This window comes from Haliotis asinina, chromosome 2 (genome assembly GCF_037392515.1).
Source record: "Haliotis asinina isolate JCU_RB_2024 chromosome 2, JCU_Hal_asi_v2, whole genome shotgun sequence".
In the NCBI taxonomy this organism is placed as follows: domain Eukaryota; kingdom Metazoa; phylum Mollusca; class Gastropoda; order Lepetellida; family Haliotidae; genus Haliotis; species Haliotis asinina.
The window spans coordinates 59,104,204-59,123,035 of NC_090281.1; the positions used below are offsets into that span (position 1 = coordinate 59,104,204).

Sequence of the window (18,832 nt, forward strand, 5' to 3'; positions counted from 1 at the left end):
GGTTGCACAATGCTCCTTCCCAAGAAAAGACTTGACTGATATCAAACACTTCCGCACGATCACATGTTTGAAAACTCAATTTAAACATTCCGCAGAGGGTTTGATAAACATCGTGTCATCCTTCTGTTCTTCCAATAATAAAATGGAGCGATAAGGGATGTTGGGGGTGCAAGGATCAACTTCTTGTGCAGACTCCGCTCCATTTGCTGGATTGACTAAAAAATCATATGATTCTGTCACCCCATGAATGGATTTGGTACTGACCTCGCTGAGCGCTTACTTGATTTACTCAAGCCTTTATTGAGTTGCTGGTCGGCTCAACTTGAGCTGTACTCGTAATGGCAGGTGCAGGCTTTGGAATCTATTCTGATCAGAAGAGGAATATTCCAGGGCGATTCCTTTAGTCCCTTGGTTGTTTGTCTGTCTATAAATCCTTTGAGCTTTCTGTTCGATACAGAGGAGGGTGAGCATCCCGGACCTCCTCAGCACAGATCCCCAACACCACTTACTCATCTCCTTTACACGGATGACATCTCCAAATTCATCAGCAAATGACGTATCCTCTCGACCACTCCTTGTCCAGAATGATGAAAAGGACAGTTGTGAATCGTTTGAACTGCGATTTCACGGGCGTTTTTTCATCGCGCTATTTTCGCGTTATTTTGAATTTGCATTTTTGATAATTTGTTTCTGTAAGTCCATACCGAAAGGTATCAGAATCTGCAAAGTTGTGTTTTGCGTTAAACGAAATATATTACAGACAGTTCATTTAACTTCCACGTTAAGTCCTGGCTACAATCATAACACCATCATAAGAGATGTACATTTGTTTATGCTGTGAGGAAGTAACAAGTCGTCCTAAGTAAACTAAAGTGCTGGTCCGATCAACTGAAATAATCGAAGTATGGTCGAAATGACTTTTCTCATAATTTAACGAACACAATTTTGGAACACTTAATTGCTTTAACAATATTTTTCACAAGGTTGGTTTTGTCTGTTGAATTCATAAGCAGTACTAAGTCAGGATTTATCGTAAACACTCAGGAGCTTCAGGAGAACCTGACAGGAGAGCATGCAGATAAGAAAGGAAACGGACGTGACGTGTGAGTGCGGTTGTGACGTCATTGTGGTAGTTGCCATATTGAATACTTCCCCCCCCTCCCCCTCCCTAAACACACACCCCTCCCTACCATTTGCAGCCATTTGTGTTGCTCATCACGCTTGCCGGGTAACCGGGAAGAATTGTCACCCTTTGTTTTCACTCACATCGCAGTTTCCTCGGTTTCAGGAAATATATTGCGGCTTTGGGTGGGACTGATTTTCACTGTGACTGTTGTCACTGTCAGATCCTTACATGACAAACAGAATGACAACGTTGTCTTCTTCCACTGAAGACTACACGCTATCTCGGATAACCCCACATCATAACACGCCTAACACACCACACCTGTCCCCAATTCCAAATTGTCTCTCCCGTCCGAACCCTAGTCCATACAATTACGCTCAACCCTCTCGCAACCCAACGCAACACAAAACAACAGATACACGCACGCACGCACGCACGCACGCACGCACGCACGCACGCACACACATTTCCCATTTCTCAAGCCTCAAGCTCTCTCACAACCCAACGCAACACGCACGCACACACATATTTTACACAACTGTCAAGTTATGACAACCTATTGAAAAGAAAAGAAGGAAATGGAGTTTCCTGTTTCAGTTCTGTGCGATAGAGAATTCCCACACTTCACACAGACAGTTCCTTACTACCACCAGGACTAATCCAACCTGGAGCACATTCGTCGCCAGAGATCGCCTGGATCAGGCATAGACGTGAACATTCATATATTTGATCACTCATAGACTTGATCAGTTATAGATTTGATGAGTGATAGATTTAATCAGTCACGGATTTGATCAGTGATAGATTTGATCACTGAAAAACTTGAGAAAGGCGCATTACAGAGGAAGGTCATGACACGCACGATTATTCAACAAGTGCTGCTTCTCGTGACGTGTTTGTTTTCCGTGGTCCGCTGTAAGTATATCTTATATGAGTTTCACTGAAGTTCTTGTACTTTCACTTCCCTCGATTCTCCAATCCCTTATGTTATTGTTTCATGGAACAAATAACTTGTTAGTTTTATAATGGTTTGCTAAATACCAATTCTGATCGACGCCTGCACGGGTCGCACGTTTTAACCGTTTTGCGTCCAATTTCCTGTTACTTCCAACACGCATTCCAGTATCTGGAATTTCGTTTTACATTTATCATAATTTGTTTCCTGGATGTGTCGAATCTCCTATTGTCTCGAGCTGACATGCGTGACACAAATATTTAAAAGAAAATTCCCTTGAATGGTATTTCGAACCCCAGATAACTCAAGTTTTTTTGTTTTTTGTTTGCTTGTTTTTCAAATCCCTTCGAACTCAACCCAGCAGGGTTCGACTTTTTTGAGAAAGGTTTTACGTATTATGATTTGTGAGGCAAATATGATAAGACACTTTCAGTTTCCTAGAATGCTGATTCATTCACAAACACAGACTTTACATACAGCCAGGAGCGTTTGGATTGCCAGCTGTTGGTTACTCGTCTGTACCAACAAATCCAAGTCGTTATTGACATTACGGCTTTTATAACCAAGTGCTGCAATTGTTGAAGTCTGACCTAATATTAACGCTCTATGTACAACTAGGCCAAACATGATGTCAGTACTGAAGGAAACTCTTCGGTTATCAACATGGCTGACAAAGGTATTTTGAATTTTATGAGGCAAGGCGCATATCTTTAGTTATGCTAAACATGATATAACTGTTGCGGTTAATAATTTGCCGTGACAAAAGTATAAGAAATCTCATCAGAACCAGCAAAATATAACACTGACAAGTCCACAATATGCAATATTATACAATGACACCAAAGAACGATATACAGTGATTCACAATAGAGGTTTCTAGTACAATGCACCTGAGCCAAATCTAAAGTAATTGGTCACAAATACAATATCAGTTCACCTAAGTGTTGGTTTTCAGTGAGAAACAGTCCTACTAAATCTGTCACAGCGAGCGATCTTGAATGTAGGTCAGGCTTGACGAAGAGGCAGACAGATGTAGATAGGCCGAATGATGACACAACTCCTGTATTGCTCCATGTAAGTCCGTGTGTGTGTGTATCGTCAACACAACAACCAGCCTTTTATGTACACAGTTACTGATTCTTTAGTATTCCAGCGAACAGTCAAAACAGCCTAAAAGGAAGCAACTCTGAACTCTTCCTTAAAGGCATGCCGCTGAAACGCTAGTACCGATGATACGAAATGTGATTCATAATAACTATCACTTAATCAATAACAATGCAATTTACAGAAAATACACTCTCGTAACAAGACATAACAAAGGGAACATAAAGGTGTTAGAGGCACCTTATCCTGCTTGTATCGTCAGCTACAACTTCATACAGACGGGTGTGTTAAAGACGTGTTATCCTGCTCGTGTCGTCAGTCACAGCTTGCTACAGACAGGTGTTTTAGAGACACGTTATCCTGCCTGTATGCTCACCTACAACATAACACAGACGGGCGTGTTAGGAGCATGTTATCCTGCTTGTATCGTCAACTGCAGCTTGACAGACGGTGTAAGTAACAATAAAAGCTAGATTAAAAATAGACCTCAAGGGAACAATTATCCAAATCATATGTCTTGTTACACGTTGATTCCTATCTGGAAACTGCAAAGATAGCCGTAAAAGGACTAATTGTGAAGAAATGTGACGGTATTAACAACTGTACTCCAAAAGTAACGCAGCGAAAAAAATAAACGAAGACTTCTCTATGGCAGTACAAAATACATGCGTTCATATGGGATCCGATGGACAGACTCGCTGATTTGGTCGTGACGTCATCGTATTGCATAGATTCTATACTCATGATATTAATCGGTCGATTGTCTGGTCCAGACTCGATTATTAGAGAAAACCTGGAATGGTGCTGAGTTCACGAAATACTACTAGGTGATATCAGTCTGTCATGCAGATCCTGAAGCAAACATATCCAAGAAAGCCCACACAGTATGGCAAGTCTAGACTTCCGTATCTGAAAATGAAGAAAGCCTCGGGGCTCCTTTTCATTATATTTACATATGAGGTATTTTTTTCATTTTTGTTTCGTTATTGTATTGTTTTTGTTTTTGTGTTTGTTTTTGTTGGTTTGTTTTGTTTGCTTTTTCTTTTGTAAAATATATTCATATGACTGGTTGTTAGCCTAAAGTCAGACCTACACTGTTCTCTGCGTTGCTGGATATTCCATTTGGGCTGTAATACGTTCCATTACTTAGTCTGAATGTGGCAAAATTCTGATTTTAGCCCTTTACTGCCCTTCTTCTTTAAAATATCACATTTTCAATGTATTACGCTTGGGATATTTTCAAAGATCAGGATTAGGTTCCCCCATGGGTACATGTACGGCCTATTTCTGGTGTCCCCCGCCGTCATATTGATGGATTATAACTAAAAGCGGCGTAAAAGTCTCTGGCTCGCTGGAATCATGTCACACGCTGTCTCAAGACAGCACTGAGAGTGGGTGAATGAGTTTACGTGGCTTTTAGCAATATCCCAACAATATCACCAGGTATGAATCGAACCCAGGTCTTCAGCGTGACGAACCAACGCTTTAACCAATAGGCTACCCCACCGTCCCCATTATTGAGAGACATGATCGTAGAACATCAAATCTCGAAAAGTGGATTTTCAAACCCAAATAAGTTAATGATTCTTCCTGTCTTTCTTTTTCTTCAAGGCGAAAGCATTACTCTGGACACGTCAGCTACAGACACCATCCTTGGACATCCAGTGACCTTGACCTGCCGTGTCAGTGATGCAGCGGTGGGACTGGTTATCTTTATGATGCAGGAAAGCGGGACATATGCAGTTGTCTGCCGGATAATGGCAACTACAGGGAACGTCGTGCGCACGCCCCCCTACACGTGTTTCCGTGATGAGGAACAACAACACACATACTCACTGACCGTCGCAAGAACCTCCCTGAAACACCGAACATCATGGATGTGCCAGGCTGCGGGGATGAAGAGCAGCATAGTGCATCTGGACATACAATGTAAGTAGAACATTCAGTCCATTAAAAGATTGTCTGCGAATTAAAATTTCAAAATCTTATAATAGTCGATTACCCCACCCCAGGTGGTTCCTGGTGGTTAAAGCTTCCACTTGTCACGTTGAAGACTCGGTCCGATTCCCTATATGGGGACAAAGTGCGAAACCCATTTCTGGTGTCCCCCTCTGTGATATTGCTGGAATATTGCCATAAACGACACATCAACATAGGGACGTCTGTTTTAGTGTGGGATCAGGACTTGGTAACACCTCATGAGCCCAGCTGACGGAGGTGGCACCCATCCACCTTCTCTCCGCCACCAGCCCATTCAGAGAGTACACTTATATGTATAACACAAGTGTGTAAAATCTTGTAATTCATCTTACGGCTTGACTGAAATTGATGAAAAAACCGACAGAGCATGGTGTAACCCAATCTCCTTGCAGTAGGTGTCGTAAACAATTATGTGTTTGTAACTACCATATTGATCAACACAATGTTCGCATTGCTTACTTACCCCTGAAGGTCCGGGTAAGAAATGGTCTTCATCAATTCATGCTTGTAAGGCTACTAACGTTTTGAGATGGTCAGACTGGCTCTACTGGTTAACACGTCATCGTATCCCAGCTGTGTTCATAATGCGCTTGCTGTTGGTCGCTGTATTGGCTGGCCCATCTATCTATTGACAAAATGCCGCCATATAGCTGGACTATTGCTGAGTGCGGGGTTAAACAATAAACAAAACATTGTTTACTTACTTCATGCACGTTCCAATTGACATTCATAATATTTCACTTTCCTCGAAAATTATTGAACACGTCATGCCGAAACTAAATACCTGGTGTTCGACACTGAAGTAAACGAAGACCTCTTCGACATTGTCTGATTTGGGGGTACTTGTGGTGATCTTTTCGGTCAAATATTCATGTTCCAGATATCGAGTATTTCGGTGTCACGTCTGGTAAGAGGGGCGTCACGGTGGCGGAGCACGACAATGTGACGATGCAGTGCAACACCAACAGTTCTCCTGTTTCCTCTATAGAGATCAGGGATGAGACCGCCAGTCTTGGAAGTGGGACTAACAGCAGCACTGTGGAAGCGAGGATCGAAGACGTTGACTGTCTTCAAGCAGGTCCATATACATGTTCAGCAAGAAATCTGATCGGGCAAGCTGTGGAACGCAACATATCTTTACAAGTAAAATGCAAGTATTAACGTTTGATATCTAGTAGCAAGTATTGATTGGATAACCTTTCTCAACGTTTTGCTGAATGAATATATCACTCCGATGTAGGTATATATACATATATATCCCCTCGAACTGGAGCATGTGTTATTGAGTACCGTCCGTCCTTCAGTTTTTCAATCGGGAGAAACTTACTGAAGTCCACCTTTAGTTGAGAAATGAAATTGTACACAGATGTAAATGATTACGTTCTTAACTGGGATGGAAACTGGTGTTTTGTTTTCACCATAGTGTAGATGGTTGGGGTGGGGGAGTAGGAGTGATTAGGGGATAGTTAAATCTATAACGTTGTTTTCTGGTTTTGTTATTCATCAGGTGCCCCAAGACCAGATGGATTTACACCAGGCGGACCAGTGTTCAGATCAGCCCTAAACAGAACCATCACTCTCAGCCTGACAGTCGTAGCTTTCCCCGTGCCAACGTTTACATGGAACACGACTTCAGGAGGGCAGCCATTGACTAACACCAATGTCACAGCCGAGGGTGTTCGTGCGACTGGAAGTGTAACAATTTCTGATGTCAAAGAAATGGACTTCCAGAACTACACAGTGATTGTGGCAAACACGGAGGGAACCAGGATGCTGAACGTAATGCTAATCCCTCTCTGTAAGTTGCTGTCCCCTCTGAACCTAAACAGGCGACCTCTGTGTTACGTACAGGAGAAAACACGCCTGAAAGCGGTCGTACTAGAGGTCTTTCTAGCGAAAAGTAAATCCTGTCCCTCCAAAACGAAAACCTCAAATGCGGTTATTCTGGGTAAACAAGAGATGACCTAATATATAGTGAGAAGCGCACTTTAGGTTTATATAACCCGTGGTGATCCGGATTAGATTTTATCTTCATGAACCATTACATGTATATCTGCGTTAGACTTGCCCTTTACAAAACATTGCAACATTCCTACTATGAAGATCCGGGTTAGACATGATCTGCACCAAGCATTGTCTCTATCCGTGAACATCCAGGTTCGACTTTGTCCTCAGCAACCACTGCATATTTCCATCCGTGAAGATCAGGGTTAGACCAGGTCATTAGCAACCATTGCATGTTTCCATCCTTGAAGATCCGAGCTAGACTTAGTCTTCAGCAACTACTACATGTCTCCACCCGTGAAGATCAGGGTGAGGCCAGGTTTTCAACAAAAACTGCTTTCCTCTGCCCGTTACGAACCAGTTGAACTTGATCTTCAGCAACCATTGCATGTATCCACCCGTGATGATCCGGGTTAGGCTTGGCCTTCAGCAACCACTGCATGTTTCTATCCTTAAAGATCTGGGTTAGAATTTGTGTTAGGAAACCACCCCATATCTTCATCCGTCAAGATCCGATGTAGACTTGGCCCTCGGCAGCCATTGCATGTCTGACCCGTGAAGATCCGGGTCTTCAGCAACCATTATATGTATCAACCCGTGAAGATCCGGGTTAGGCATGATCTTCAGCAACCATTACATGTCTCCACACGTGAAGATCTGGGTTAGACTAGCTCGTCGTGTCTCCATCGTTGAAGAGTCGGGTTAGAACTGTATCCTAAACAACCGAGCAATGTCATTTATAAACCCTTCATAATCTTTCATACACATTGTTCTTATGTCAAGTGAGATGATCACACCGGTTATCTCCCTTTGTATACATTTTACAAGTTTTTAGATCTCTGGGTCACTGGAATACACTGTTTTTACGTGACTAAAGGGACAGTGGCTCGATTTGACCTCTGTTCTGTATGAAAGTGAAGCTACTTCAAAGCTAGTCTCAGAGCCGCTTATTGGGAGTCTACCAACCTGCCACAGCGTTAGGAAGTACAGAGTCGTTTGTACACGAAATGAAAGTTATAAAAGTTATAAAATGAAAATCTGTTTATTTCGATCTTATTGACTGACGAGTAGTCAGTTAATCTGAAAATATCCTTTCAATTTTAATCAGCCTGCACTTCTTTTCAAACTTTCATGGCGTCACGTATCACTTCACACCTAACAATTGAGTCATGTTTTCATTGGATTTTTATTCATGATGAGAATTTATCGCATATATTCTTTGTCACTTTGCTTAAAATGTAATAAGCCATTATATTCATGTAGAAATATTTTCAGCTCGTGCAGTATATTTTGACGGATCTATTTTTCTTTAGGTAAATGAGTATGAGTCTAGGGAAAGGATGTGAGACGATATACGCCGGTGAAGTACCATTGTTGTAATGTCCTTCCGGGAAGCCAGACAAATTCAAATTGATAGATAAACCATTGTTACATTGTTATAGGGCGTGAACAGTAAACTACATAGTAGGAAATCATGAAAATTGATCAAGTCTATGGCAAGCTCAACTTAATTATATACTTAATCCCTTAAGCCGCCATATAGCTGGAATATTGCTAAGTGCAATAACTACATTGTAACCTCCCTCCCTCACTAATCCCTAAATCGCTAGGCTATCAAGGTCACGGTCATGCCCAGTACAACACTGTGTACCTTGTTCACCGGCAACATGAAAATATTTGTACCGTGTTCAGAAGAACTAAACAACATCGCAGTTAACATCTGTAAAATAGGCGTTCGTTTTTTTAAATTTTATAGAACTCTCTCTCTCTTCACGCGTTGAAAACTATACACTGTACACCCATTTCAAACGAAAACCATGACGTTTGGGGTACAATCTGTAATAAAACAGAACATAAAAGATAACATATGCTGTAACATACATGCACTCCGTGATATCAATTAATTCCTCGCGAGCGCATTGTATATTTCTATATAGTGAAACTTCCTTTATTGGGATAGTTAGTTCCTTTCTAAACTGACGGAATCAGGGAATCTCCTCATTTAATGCACGACTAACGGTTTCACTGTATGGATAGACAGAATGTGCGTCTCATTCTCTGCAGTCGGTCGGTTGGGTAGCCTAGTGGTAAAAGCGTTCGATTCCCTACATGAGTACAAAGAGGAGAAGCCTATTCCCGGTGTCCCCTGTCGTGATGTTCTTGGAATATTGCTAAAAGCGGCGTAAAACTAAACTCACTCACTCACTCCTCAGCTCAGCCAGACACACCAAGGAATGTGCACGCGACGTCCATCATGCCTGGGTCCGTTACCTTAACATGGGACAAAGGTTCCAATGGCGGGGCCAGACAAAGGTTCAGGATACAATATCGACAAGACGGCGGACCTTGGATCACACATCCCGCCACGCTGAGCGAGGATGACGACTTGCGACTGGAACTCGGAGGTCTTGATTCTGACACGACGTACACTGTCCGCTTGCTTGCGTTCAGCGAACATGGATCCAGCGACTACACATCCATTAGTTTCACAACATCACCTAGTAAGATTCTGTTTGTCAGATTGATATTCAAAGCAGCGCTTTAGATGTAGAAGTTTTGGAGCAAGATTCAAATAATTCTTGTTGCGATATGAATGCACTCATTGACCGATGCTTTCAGACGTTACAGATTCTGGCACTGTCGTCATGGCGAGGGGAACCGCATGTGCAGCTGTCGTCATATTCCTCATTACCACGGTTTAGTCAAGAACAGGAAAAGACGGTAGTAAAAAGTCAGGTAACCACGTTTTGGATATGTGTTCCGTGCTTTTATACCATTCTCATCTGCCTGCTTGTGTGTGTTCTACTTGCCATGTAAGCCAAGTCAATGACGAACTTGTCACACTGGCACCGGGGTTGTGTCCCATAGTTCCTGCAGGACCCTGCATAGCCTACATCGGTCATACCTTCCATTCTTTTTCACAAATGTTATTTTTTAAAAAATAGGAAAAATAAAATCACCTTTGGCTAATGTATTAAAGGATGGTTTCGGAATCGTACACTGGACGATGTTTACGCAGAGATTTCCTACAGTTATGGGTCCTGACCCACAAAGCGTTCGTAGCGTTACGAACTGTCGTAATTCTATAGTTTATCATTGGTTTACGTATGTTGCACCGCTACGAACGCTTAGCGAGTCAGGATCGTAGACATTTTGTATTCACCTTTCGTGTATTGGCCTTATGCCTTAAAAACTGAATAAATTCTCTCTGTTCATCTGTATTAAGCTTTTTTCAAAAAGTCGCTCTCTTATCCACCATAGCTCCTGTACAGTTGTATGCCGTATTTGGATGCATACACAACATGCACTGTACAATAATGAGATAGAAACACGTGGCATCTATTTGATTCAGAAACTGACGCCCTACTTGACGACAACAGGAGTACGCTGACATGCCCTCATTCCAGATCATAGTTACATACAACGGACTTCATCTGCAGACTTGACCTCCAATAAGGGTCACTATGATGGCCTACATAGTTCTATCACAGGTGTGTGCAACACCAGTACCAATCGTTCTTGCAAATGACACACCTGGTGCTTCATCTTCCGGATCACTTGTACACTCTCTCCAGGAATGTTTTTAGATTCGCGACTGCAGAGATCGAATCAAATTATTTCTTGACACATTAGCATGACGATAGATAGTTCTCAAATGTACAAAGAAAGTCGTTGCTAAAAGTAAATAGTTATATTTTGTACGATTTTGTACTTTTGTATAGTTCGTGCTTATATTGTATTTCACGGTGTGCTTTATTCACGATGAAGACAATCAAGCATCAAGTAATCATCAGCTGTTGTCGGTTTTGATGTTTGAAAGCGCTTTTTGTTTTGTTTTGGTATTTTTTATATAAATGAATAAATACTGATGCGATGTTAAACCTCAACCCACTCACTCTATAACTTATTGATTGAATTTGGTAATGAGGTATATTTACCTTGATGTACCTACCCTTGTGTACCCTAATGTATGTCGATAGTAATATTCAAAGGTGAATGCTATGATTTATTTAGTGGTGTTAATATGTTTCTCTTATCAGTTATGCAGCTGGATTTGATATACAACAGTTCAAGGCCCTTCTTTGTTTGACATTCTAGAAGTTGGGTTGGTGAAGAGTTAATTTTCATGTACACAAATCAGTCATCCTAAATCTCTTATGTTTGCAGCCATGTACATCACTCTCTGATGGTTTCCAATAAATCTTTTTTATCATGTATGTATGTATGTATGTATGTATGTATGTATGTATGTATGTATGTATGTATGTATGTATGTATGTATGTATGTATGTATGTATGTATGTATGTATGTATGTATGTATGTATGTATGTATGTATGTATGTATGTATGTGGTTTTTTTTTGTTGTTTTATTTGTGTGTGTGTATGTGTCGCATGGCATCAGGTAAGTGTGTTAATAGCATCAGGTCAATGTGGTTGAGGACCCGACATAAATCAGCACCTGGACATTCCTTAGCTGTCACCGCTGTCGTATCATGAGGGCGAACCAGAACTTGGAATTCACCATGATCGAATTCATGGTTACAAACGTACCATGAGTGAAGGATATCTAGCTCTTTGACATCGGTCTGATAAATGTCAAGTCTGGGAGGATTTTGTTACTAGGGACCTCCCCCGGAACTGAGACTTCCACGGTGTCGACAAGAATGAGCCAGTAGGGACCTACCCGGTCCTGGAATTCAAACAGCGTCGACACGAATGAGTTACTAGGGACCTCCCCGGAACTGAGATCTCCACGGTGTCGACACGAATGAGTCAGTAGTAAGCTCCCCGACCTGGGATTCCCATGGGGTCGACAAAAATTGGTTACTAGGGACCTATCCGGATCTGGGATCCTTACGCTGGTTCTGTGGTCCCTGGCTAGTAAAAATTCATCAGGACCACTAGGTGATATGTTTGCAGTGGGCCTGGTGGCCAAAGAATTTTGTAAACCTTCGAAACTATATTTATTTTGGACCAGTGAAGCACAGACTGGACCACTAATTATGGTCCACACACTGGTACTGTGGTCAGGTGGGAATTTTGAAGGGTTTCCTTCCCTGGTACTATATGTTTAAACTGACTCATGGGTTCTGGTTTTTGTGAGAGAGAGACGGTAAAGCCAATAGTACAAAATAGCACATGTTATAGTTGGGTTACCCCGAGTGTACAATGTATGGTCGAAGAAACGATTTTGCTAACAATGTTACGCAGAATAGATATATTTCAAATGTTATTTCCACAAGGATGGTAAATATCTCAGGACGTACAGGGACTTTTGCAATGGTTATCATGAGACTTACAGTTGTAGTTTCATTTGTTTTTGTGTGTTTATGTTTAAACTAAGTGTTTCGTCACATGTCTAGGACGGAGGTGGGACTGTTGACATGCTACTGTACCTAGTGACACCCTGAGTGCATACAAGAACGATTTTCGTCAACAAACAATATAATTTACCTCGTGTTGCGACCTTTAAATTGATTTCAACTTTGTGGGTCACCCGATGAAACACAAGATATGTACCCTCAACACCGATATCTCCTTCAGAACTTATCAGAAAAGTTTGTCAAATACTTATATATAATTATGTGATTTTCGTGCCATGTTTTGTTGACATGCTTCGATCCCTGTTCGGCTCTGTGGTCGTTAATATTGATCACTTTATCATTGATCCATGTTTTTGGTTCCCTTCATCATAAGGGATCTTTTGCACAAAAGAACTAATAACGTTCCTTGAAGAATCGGAAATGAAGCTTCCACTGTGTTCTTTTGTGAGTAATGTAAATAGTGAGTTAATGGCCAAACTAGTTTCATATGTTCACTGTTTTACAATCTTTGATATCGCGTTCTAAAAACATGCAAGCAGCTCAAACCATGCTTATTTCTCAAAGACTCTTTCCAATATATTCGTTGATGTTTCTGTCGAGTTTTATGTCACACGTAAAAGATGTTACAGGTTTATGTTTGCAATGTTTCTAAATACGATGCATACGATGCTTCTGCTAATAAATATATATGTTGGTGAATTGATTGCTGTGTAAAGAACAGACATACTGACATATTACAGTGCCGTGATCGCGACATGGAACACATTTGGCCAGCGTTTGGGACCTATTGTATTTTCTGTTGTGGATTCCACGTCTTCACTGTCACCTTATTCCCATCCGTAGATACGGGTTAGAATTGGTCTTCAGTAACCCATGCTTGTCGTAGAAGGCGACTAACGGGATCGGGTGATCAGGCTCAGTTGTGTAGATCGATGTTCATGCTGTTGATCACTGGATTGTGTGGTCAGATTATTTACACACTGTGGCCACAGAGCTGGTGAGTGCGGCATTAAACAACGAAGCAACCAACCGATTTACTCATGGAACAACTCCTGGCTTCTGTTTTTTCACTGTTGTTGACCAGTGAACACCAATTAACTACTGGCGTCCTTTGTTAATTGGGCGGGGGCGGTTGGGCAGCTTAGTGGTTCAAACGTTCGGTCGTCACGTTGGGGGCCCGGGTTCGATGTCCACCTTGGCACAATGCGTGAAGCCCATTTCTGGTGTCCCTAGCCTTGATATTGCTGGAATATTGAAAAGTGGAGTAAAACTAAACTCACTCACTGTTAAGTGCCCACCATTGTGCGTGCGTGCGTGTGTGCGTATGTGTTCTCTGTAAATATACTTCTACTATCAAATCCTGCCCATCGTGTGATCCGAGCTCACCTACCAAGCATCACTACATTACACGCGGTGGTATAGTCCAGTGTGTAAAGCTAGGGACCCTCGCGGCAAAGACGTGTGAAGTTTCCATTTGGAATATGCGAGAGAAAAATTCACGAACGAAACCGCATTCTCTCACTCACTCACTCCAGCTTACTCCGAAAGATGTTCACATCTCTAAGTTACCGTCTGTCTTGAGTCCGAAATAATATATGCGATGTGTTTTTAAGCTGAAAAACAACCTTTAATTGTTTAATTGCTAATGGCGCTATCCCTGAACCAGTTCAAACATATCACACACTCATGTACAGTTTACAGTGGTCTAGGTTTTCAGTATTATCGGTCAAGATCTTTTATAGCTCGTGTCATACACACGGTATTGGCGTGTACATACGGGAATATTGAATTCACAAACCAAAGCTAAGCGAATGTTTGTTGTTCTTCAGCTGTTGTGTTTGAATATGATTCCTGGTCGAAATTTGCAGAGACTTTTTTTTCATACCGGGAGCCCAGAAATGAATCCATTGATTGCTTGAATGTACGAATGCGACGACAATGGGTGCAACAGAGACTAGAGAGGAGGGTTACATCTTACAGAGAATGAAGTATGCACTACATCATAAATAGAATATTGATGCATCATTGTAAACATAAAACCATTTAAATAACAATTTTGCACTTAACATCCATTGTTGTTGCCCCTTAATGTGACGTCATTTGGGTCAATTACAAATTCTTTGTCTTTGATTGTGATGACGTCATTTGGTTATGATCAGTGACACATCAGATCCTTTGCTATGCAAAAGTTGTAGAGAATTCAGTCTCTTACTTCTGCCTTTCACAATACGTCCACACGCCTACGCTCAACGATCAAGTACAAGGATGACACCAGGTGCTCCAAATCAGCATATGCTGATGTCCTCTTTCTTTCCTCGTGTGTAGGTGTAAACGCTTGACTCCGGACATATATTTCGCTCTGATGGAAAATATTACCCTCTAAAGTATAGTGAATGAGTATCGTTTTACACCGTTTTTAGCAACATTCCAGCAGTATCCCGGCGGGGATACCAGAAACGGGTTTCCCACACTGTACATATGGGGGGAAACGAACCCGGATCTTCGGTGTGACGGGCGAACGCCTTAACCTCCGGGCTACCCCCAATGCCCCAGTTATACCCCCAATGCCCCAAGTATAAAGTGGGTTGAATTGACAGCTGTATACCTGTTCTTCCGACTCCTAATATCGCAAAGTTCAGATTGCCCGAACAGGGTTAACAAATAAAAGTGCCTTAAGGACAATGTTGATCTCGACAGAAATGTCCCCTGGGCCAAGAATTGTTGAGAATACAAAAAACAATATATATATTAACTAACACCCGCACAATCGACTGGATGGGGACGACAGCTTTGTGTCGCTTCAGTCGACCAACCTTGTCTCCATCTTAATATTTATAATCCCGGGTTCGAGTCCCAGATTCCTCGTGACCATGACCCATGGCTTGACAACACCTTGCACGTCACCGCTGTGGGCTTCTTTACACGGGTGTAATACTAGCCAGGGAAGGTCACTGTCGGAAAAAAAACGTAAGTATAAGCGTTGATTTCTGAATAACACTGACCTTCGCATTTTCACGTTTTATGTTTCAACATTTGTTGCTAAGCTACTGCTATCACTTTAATATGATTACAACCCACTATATAACCCTGTTTGGAATATGATCACACAAATTATCGGGTTGACATCATAACAGATCAGGTAAATTTTGTGTTACATATACTAAGGATGTTCATTTCGTTAATAAATGAAATCGTTCGTGACTTACAACAGTATTTTGAAACATTAAAAACTGTTTGATGCCATTACAGTACATGGACTGGTCATCTCATTTGGCTAATTCTCTATTTCTTCCAGTAGGGTCATCTGTCTCAGTAACTATGCTGAACAGCAAAAGAGACGCAAGTCGCGAAAAAAATGAAATTCATAGAGGTAAGCGTTCATGTTCTGTATTTGACAAAAGGCAGAGTTGCGTTTCTTTTGCTTTTCTGTATAATATTTGATAACTTTCGTACATTCGGCACTTGATTGGCGGTCTGTACTCACAAAGAGTGGATAGTTTCGTCTAATTTATAACATATATGGGATTACATATTTGACCACTGTATAAATGGCATTGTGTAATATACAACGCGCCGTTTTCCTTGGGTGTGGCGTAGCTATGTTATATATCTATATACGACTTTATACCACCATAATATAAATTTTAAGTGAATGGACTCCCTCAAGATCATCTCTACATTACCCTTTTGATGAAAACTGTACTTTCACCATTAATTGGCAGAATATGCACATTCGCTGATATCTGCTAATTTCACAGAGCGATGTGATCTTACTCCTATGATTAACTGCACAATAGCTATAGCACTATGCATCCCTGACCTTACAGAGTCCATCTGCAATAACTAAAACGAGGCTTGCCTTAACCCTATTCCCAAGTGCCCGGATTTAGTCCACGATCACTGTTGTCTTCTTCCAAACTACAGTGCCAGGACTAGTCTCTGTGAGAAAGGAAGTGATGTCACTGTACATCCGGCACCACGAGCCTCCTACCGAGTAAAACATGCAGTTATTTAGCTTTGAGCAATCCTTTGCGCACGCCCGTGATGAAGTCCATTGTTTGGTTAACGTAGGGCTGCTGAGCAGCTCCACATCTTTTCGCCACCTTTTGAAGGAAAAGATCCTGGGTTGCGATGTCGCATCTGAATAAAAATATAATGAATTCACCATACTAATATACATTTCTCATTTCTTATTGGTTTTGAAAAAAACAAACATTTTGTATTGGTTTTGAAAACGACTATCCAGTACTCAATGGGCATTATTACTCGGGTGCAGTGTTCATCTCTGAACGTATGACCTGGCGCTCCTTTCACGAAGCAAACCTTTACTAAGGTTAACTCCCATTCAACTAACATTTCAATAAGGTTACCTTAGTGACTTACTATCACTTTGTATTAATGCATCTGGAAAGGAGACCCTGGTCATATCCATATGCATAGACATCGCTGACACAGGACCTGTCTCATCTAAGGGAAGGTAAAGACGTGTCTCATCTGGAGTGCTGGGAAGGAATATGTCATGCCTGGTTTGTGCGTATGTGGGCTGGCAAGGTCTGGACATTGTGTGGATATATAATGTACCAAATATAATCTGTATATTTTCAGTTGCGTTTTAAAGAAAGTCAGAACACAGAGTGTGTATTCTACTTTTGAGTTGTGTTTGGGCAAAGTTAGGGAAAGGTATAGACGACGGAATATGCTAGGTTAGGACCGTCTCTCACGAAGGGTAAGGATCGAGCCCCACAGTAAGTTTAACTTAGGATGGTGCCTGAATCTGGGAAACGTGCGGACCCAAAATTTAGTATTTGGTCAGGGGCGTGTCTCACCAAGGATAGCGTACGGACCCCACAGTAAGTGTCAGGTTAGGGGCGTGTCTCGTCAAGGATATGGTACGGACCCCACAGTAAGTGTTAGGTTAGTTGCGTGTCTCACCTAGAGTTGGGTACGGGCCGCACAGTAACGGATACTCCTTGGTACATGTCCTTGTGTGCCAAAGGAGGATATCTTGTTTCACCACTGCACATTTGTCATTTTCAATGTTATCAGGTTCATCGTCAAGGATGTTGTTCCATCGAGAATATTGTACCGGGGTTCCGTCAGCCCAAAGAAACTCGATGCCGTTGTAGTGAAGACCCAGCCATGCCACTGTTGCTCTTTAATATATGTAGATGATTGTTAAATATAGAACGTTATTGGTACGAACTTAATATAGAACGTTATTAGTACAAACTTTACTTGAACTATTTTTACGGTTGTATGTGGACAGAGGAACCCAAAAAATAGTCATATAAGCAACATTTAGCATGTACAAGTAGCAGAATCTCTGTACTTCTCCACAGCCGACATAAGTCAGTATGGTATGGTTTAGTTTCAATTAATTCAGTAAATGAGATATCGTGTCACTGGATTGTGTGGTCTATTTGTCAAGACTGGTATAGGATCCTTCATACAGAGGGAAGGCAGGTGCGCGACATCAGTCAACACTCTTCGCAATACAGACTCACTTTATGGATAACAACTTCTTCACTACGACTGTGCAACGTTTCAATACTGATTCTTGTAGCGATTTCAAGCAGCTCACGTTATCCATAAAGATTCCAAAATGACACTCAAAGAAAATACACGTTTTGGTTTTGGTTTGGTTTGGGTGTTTAACGCCACACTCAGCATAACACCACACTCAGCGGCGATCTCATTTTTAAATTAAATGTCAATAAAGACGCTTTCCAGATTTAGGGCCTGATTGTACTATTTGCATCTCGCTAGACAAGTATCTCTAGACAAGAAAATTCGTCTTGCGGAAGGATCATTCATGGACCTATTAAAGATAACATCATTCTGCACCTATGTGTGCACAATGATCTGCTGCATAGTATCCATACACAGACGCAAGATGTCCCGATTGATTTTAACAATTTCCTTACCCCGGGATGTCGGCGTATATGTTGTGGAGGTCATCAATGTCAGCTTCTGATGTCACTTTAGCAAGGTCAAGTCCAAACTTCGGACAGAGTAATTTCCCCTGCTCATAACTTTTCTCCTCGCTCAGATAGAGATAAGATACACCTGAATAAACACGGTTAAAGAGATAATGTCACACACGCTTGGCAATCTTTGGCCTAGATGTTATATAGCAGTGGCATGTACACTCACATCAGCCTCCTACTGATGCAATAAAAGAGTAATTATCACTTACTTCTTGCCTAAATCGGTAATTGAAACTTCGAGCTTTCAAACAGACAGGGGCGGTGGGGTAGCCTAATGATTAAAGCGCTCACTCGTCACGCCGAAGACCCGGGTTCGATTCCCCACATGGGTACAATGTATGAGGCCCATT

General features: G+C 41.7%; 1 protein-coding gene across 1 annotated transcript; it reads left to right on the top strand.

Annotated features, from left to right (window-relative positions):
• Positions 1-1,734: 1,734 nt before the first annotated feature.
• LOC137272739 (limbic system-associated membrane protein-like) lies at positions 1,735-11,386 on the top strand. The gene is made up of 7 exons (XM_067805123.1): positions 1,735-2,041; positions 4,797-5,114; positions 6,046-6,315; positions 6,673-6,963; positions 9,383-9,670; positions 9,789-9,905; positions 10,522-11,386. The coding sequence occupies exons 1-6, from the start codon at positions 1,978-1,980 to the stop codon at positions 9,869-9,871; spliced, it is 1,314 nt and encodes a 437-aa protein (XP_067661224.1). The 5' UTR covers positions 1,735-1,977; the 3' UTR covers positions 9,872-9,905; positions 10,522-11,386.
• Positions 11,387-18,832: the final 7,446 nt, after the last annotated feature.

Bases quoted from the DNA above. Each gene is read 5' to 3' on its own strand.
- LOC137272739 (XM_067805123.1), top strand. From the start codon at position 1,978: ATGACACGCACGATTATTCAACAAGTGCTGCTTCTCGTGACGTGTTTG. The intron at 5,115-6,045 runs GTAAGTAGAACA...TTCATGTTCCAG, and splicing joins AGTGCATCTGGACATACAAT to ATATCGAGTATTTCGGTGTC. The intron at 6,316-6,672 runs GCAAGTATTAAC...GTTATTCATCAG, and splicing joins CATATCTTTACAAGTAAAAT to GTGCCCCAAGACCAGATGGA.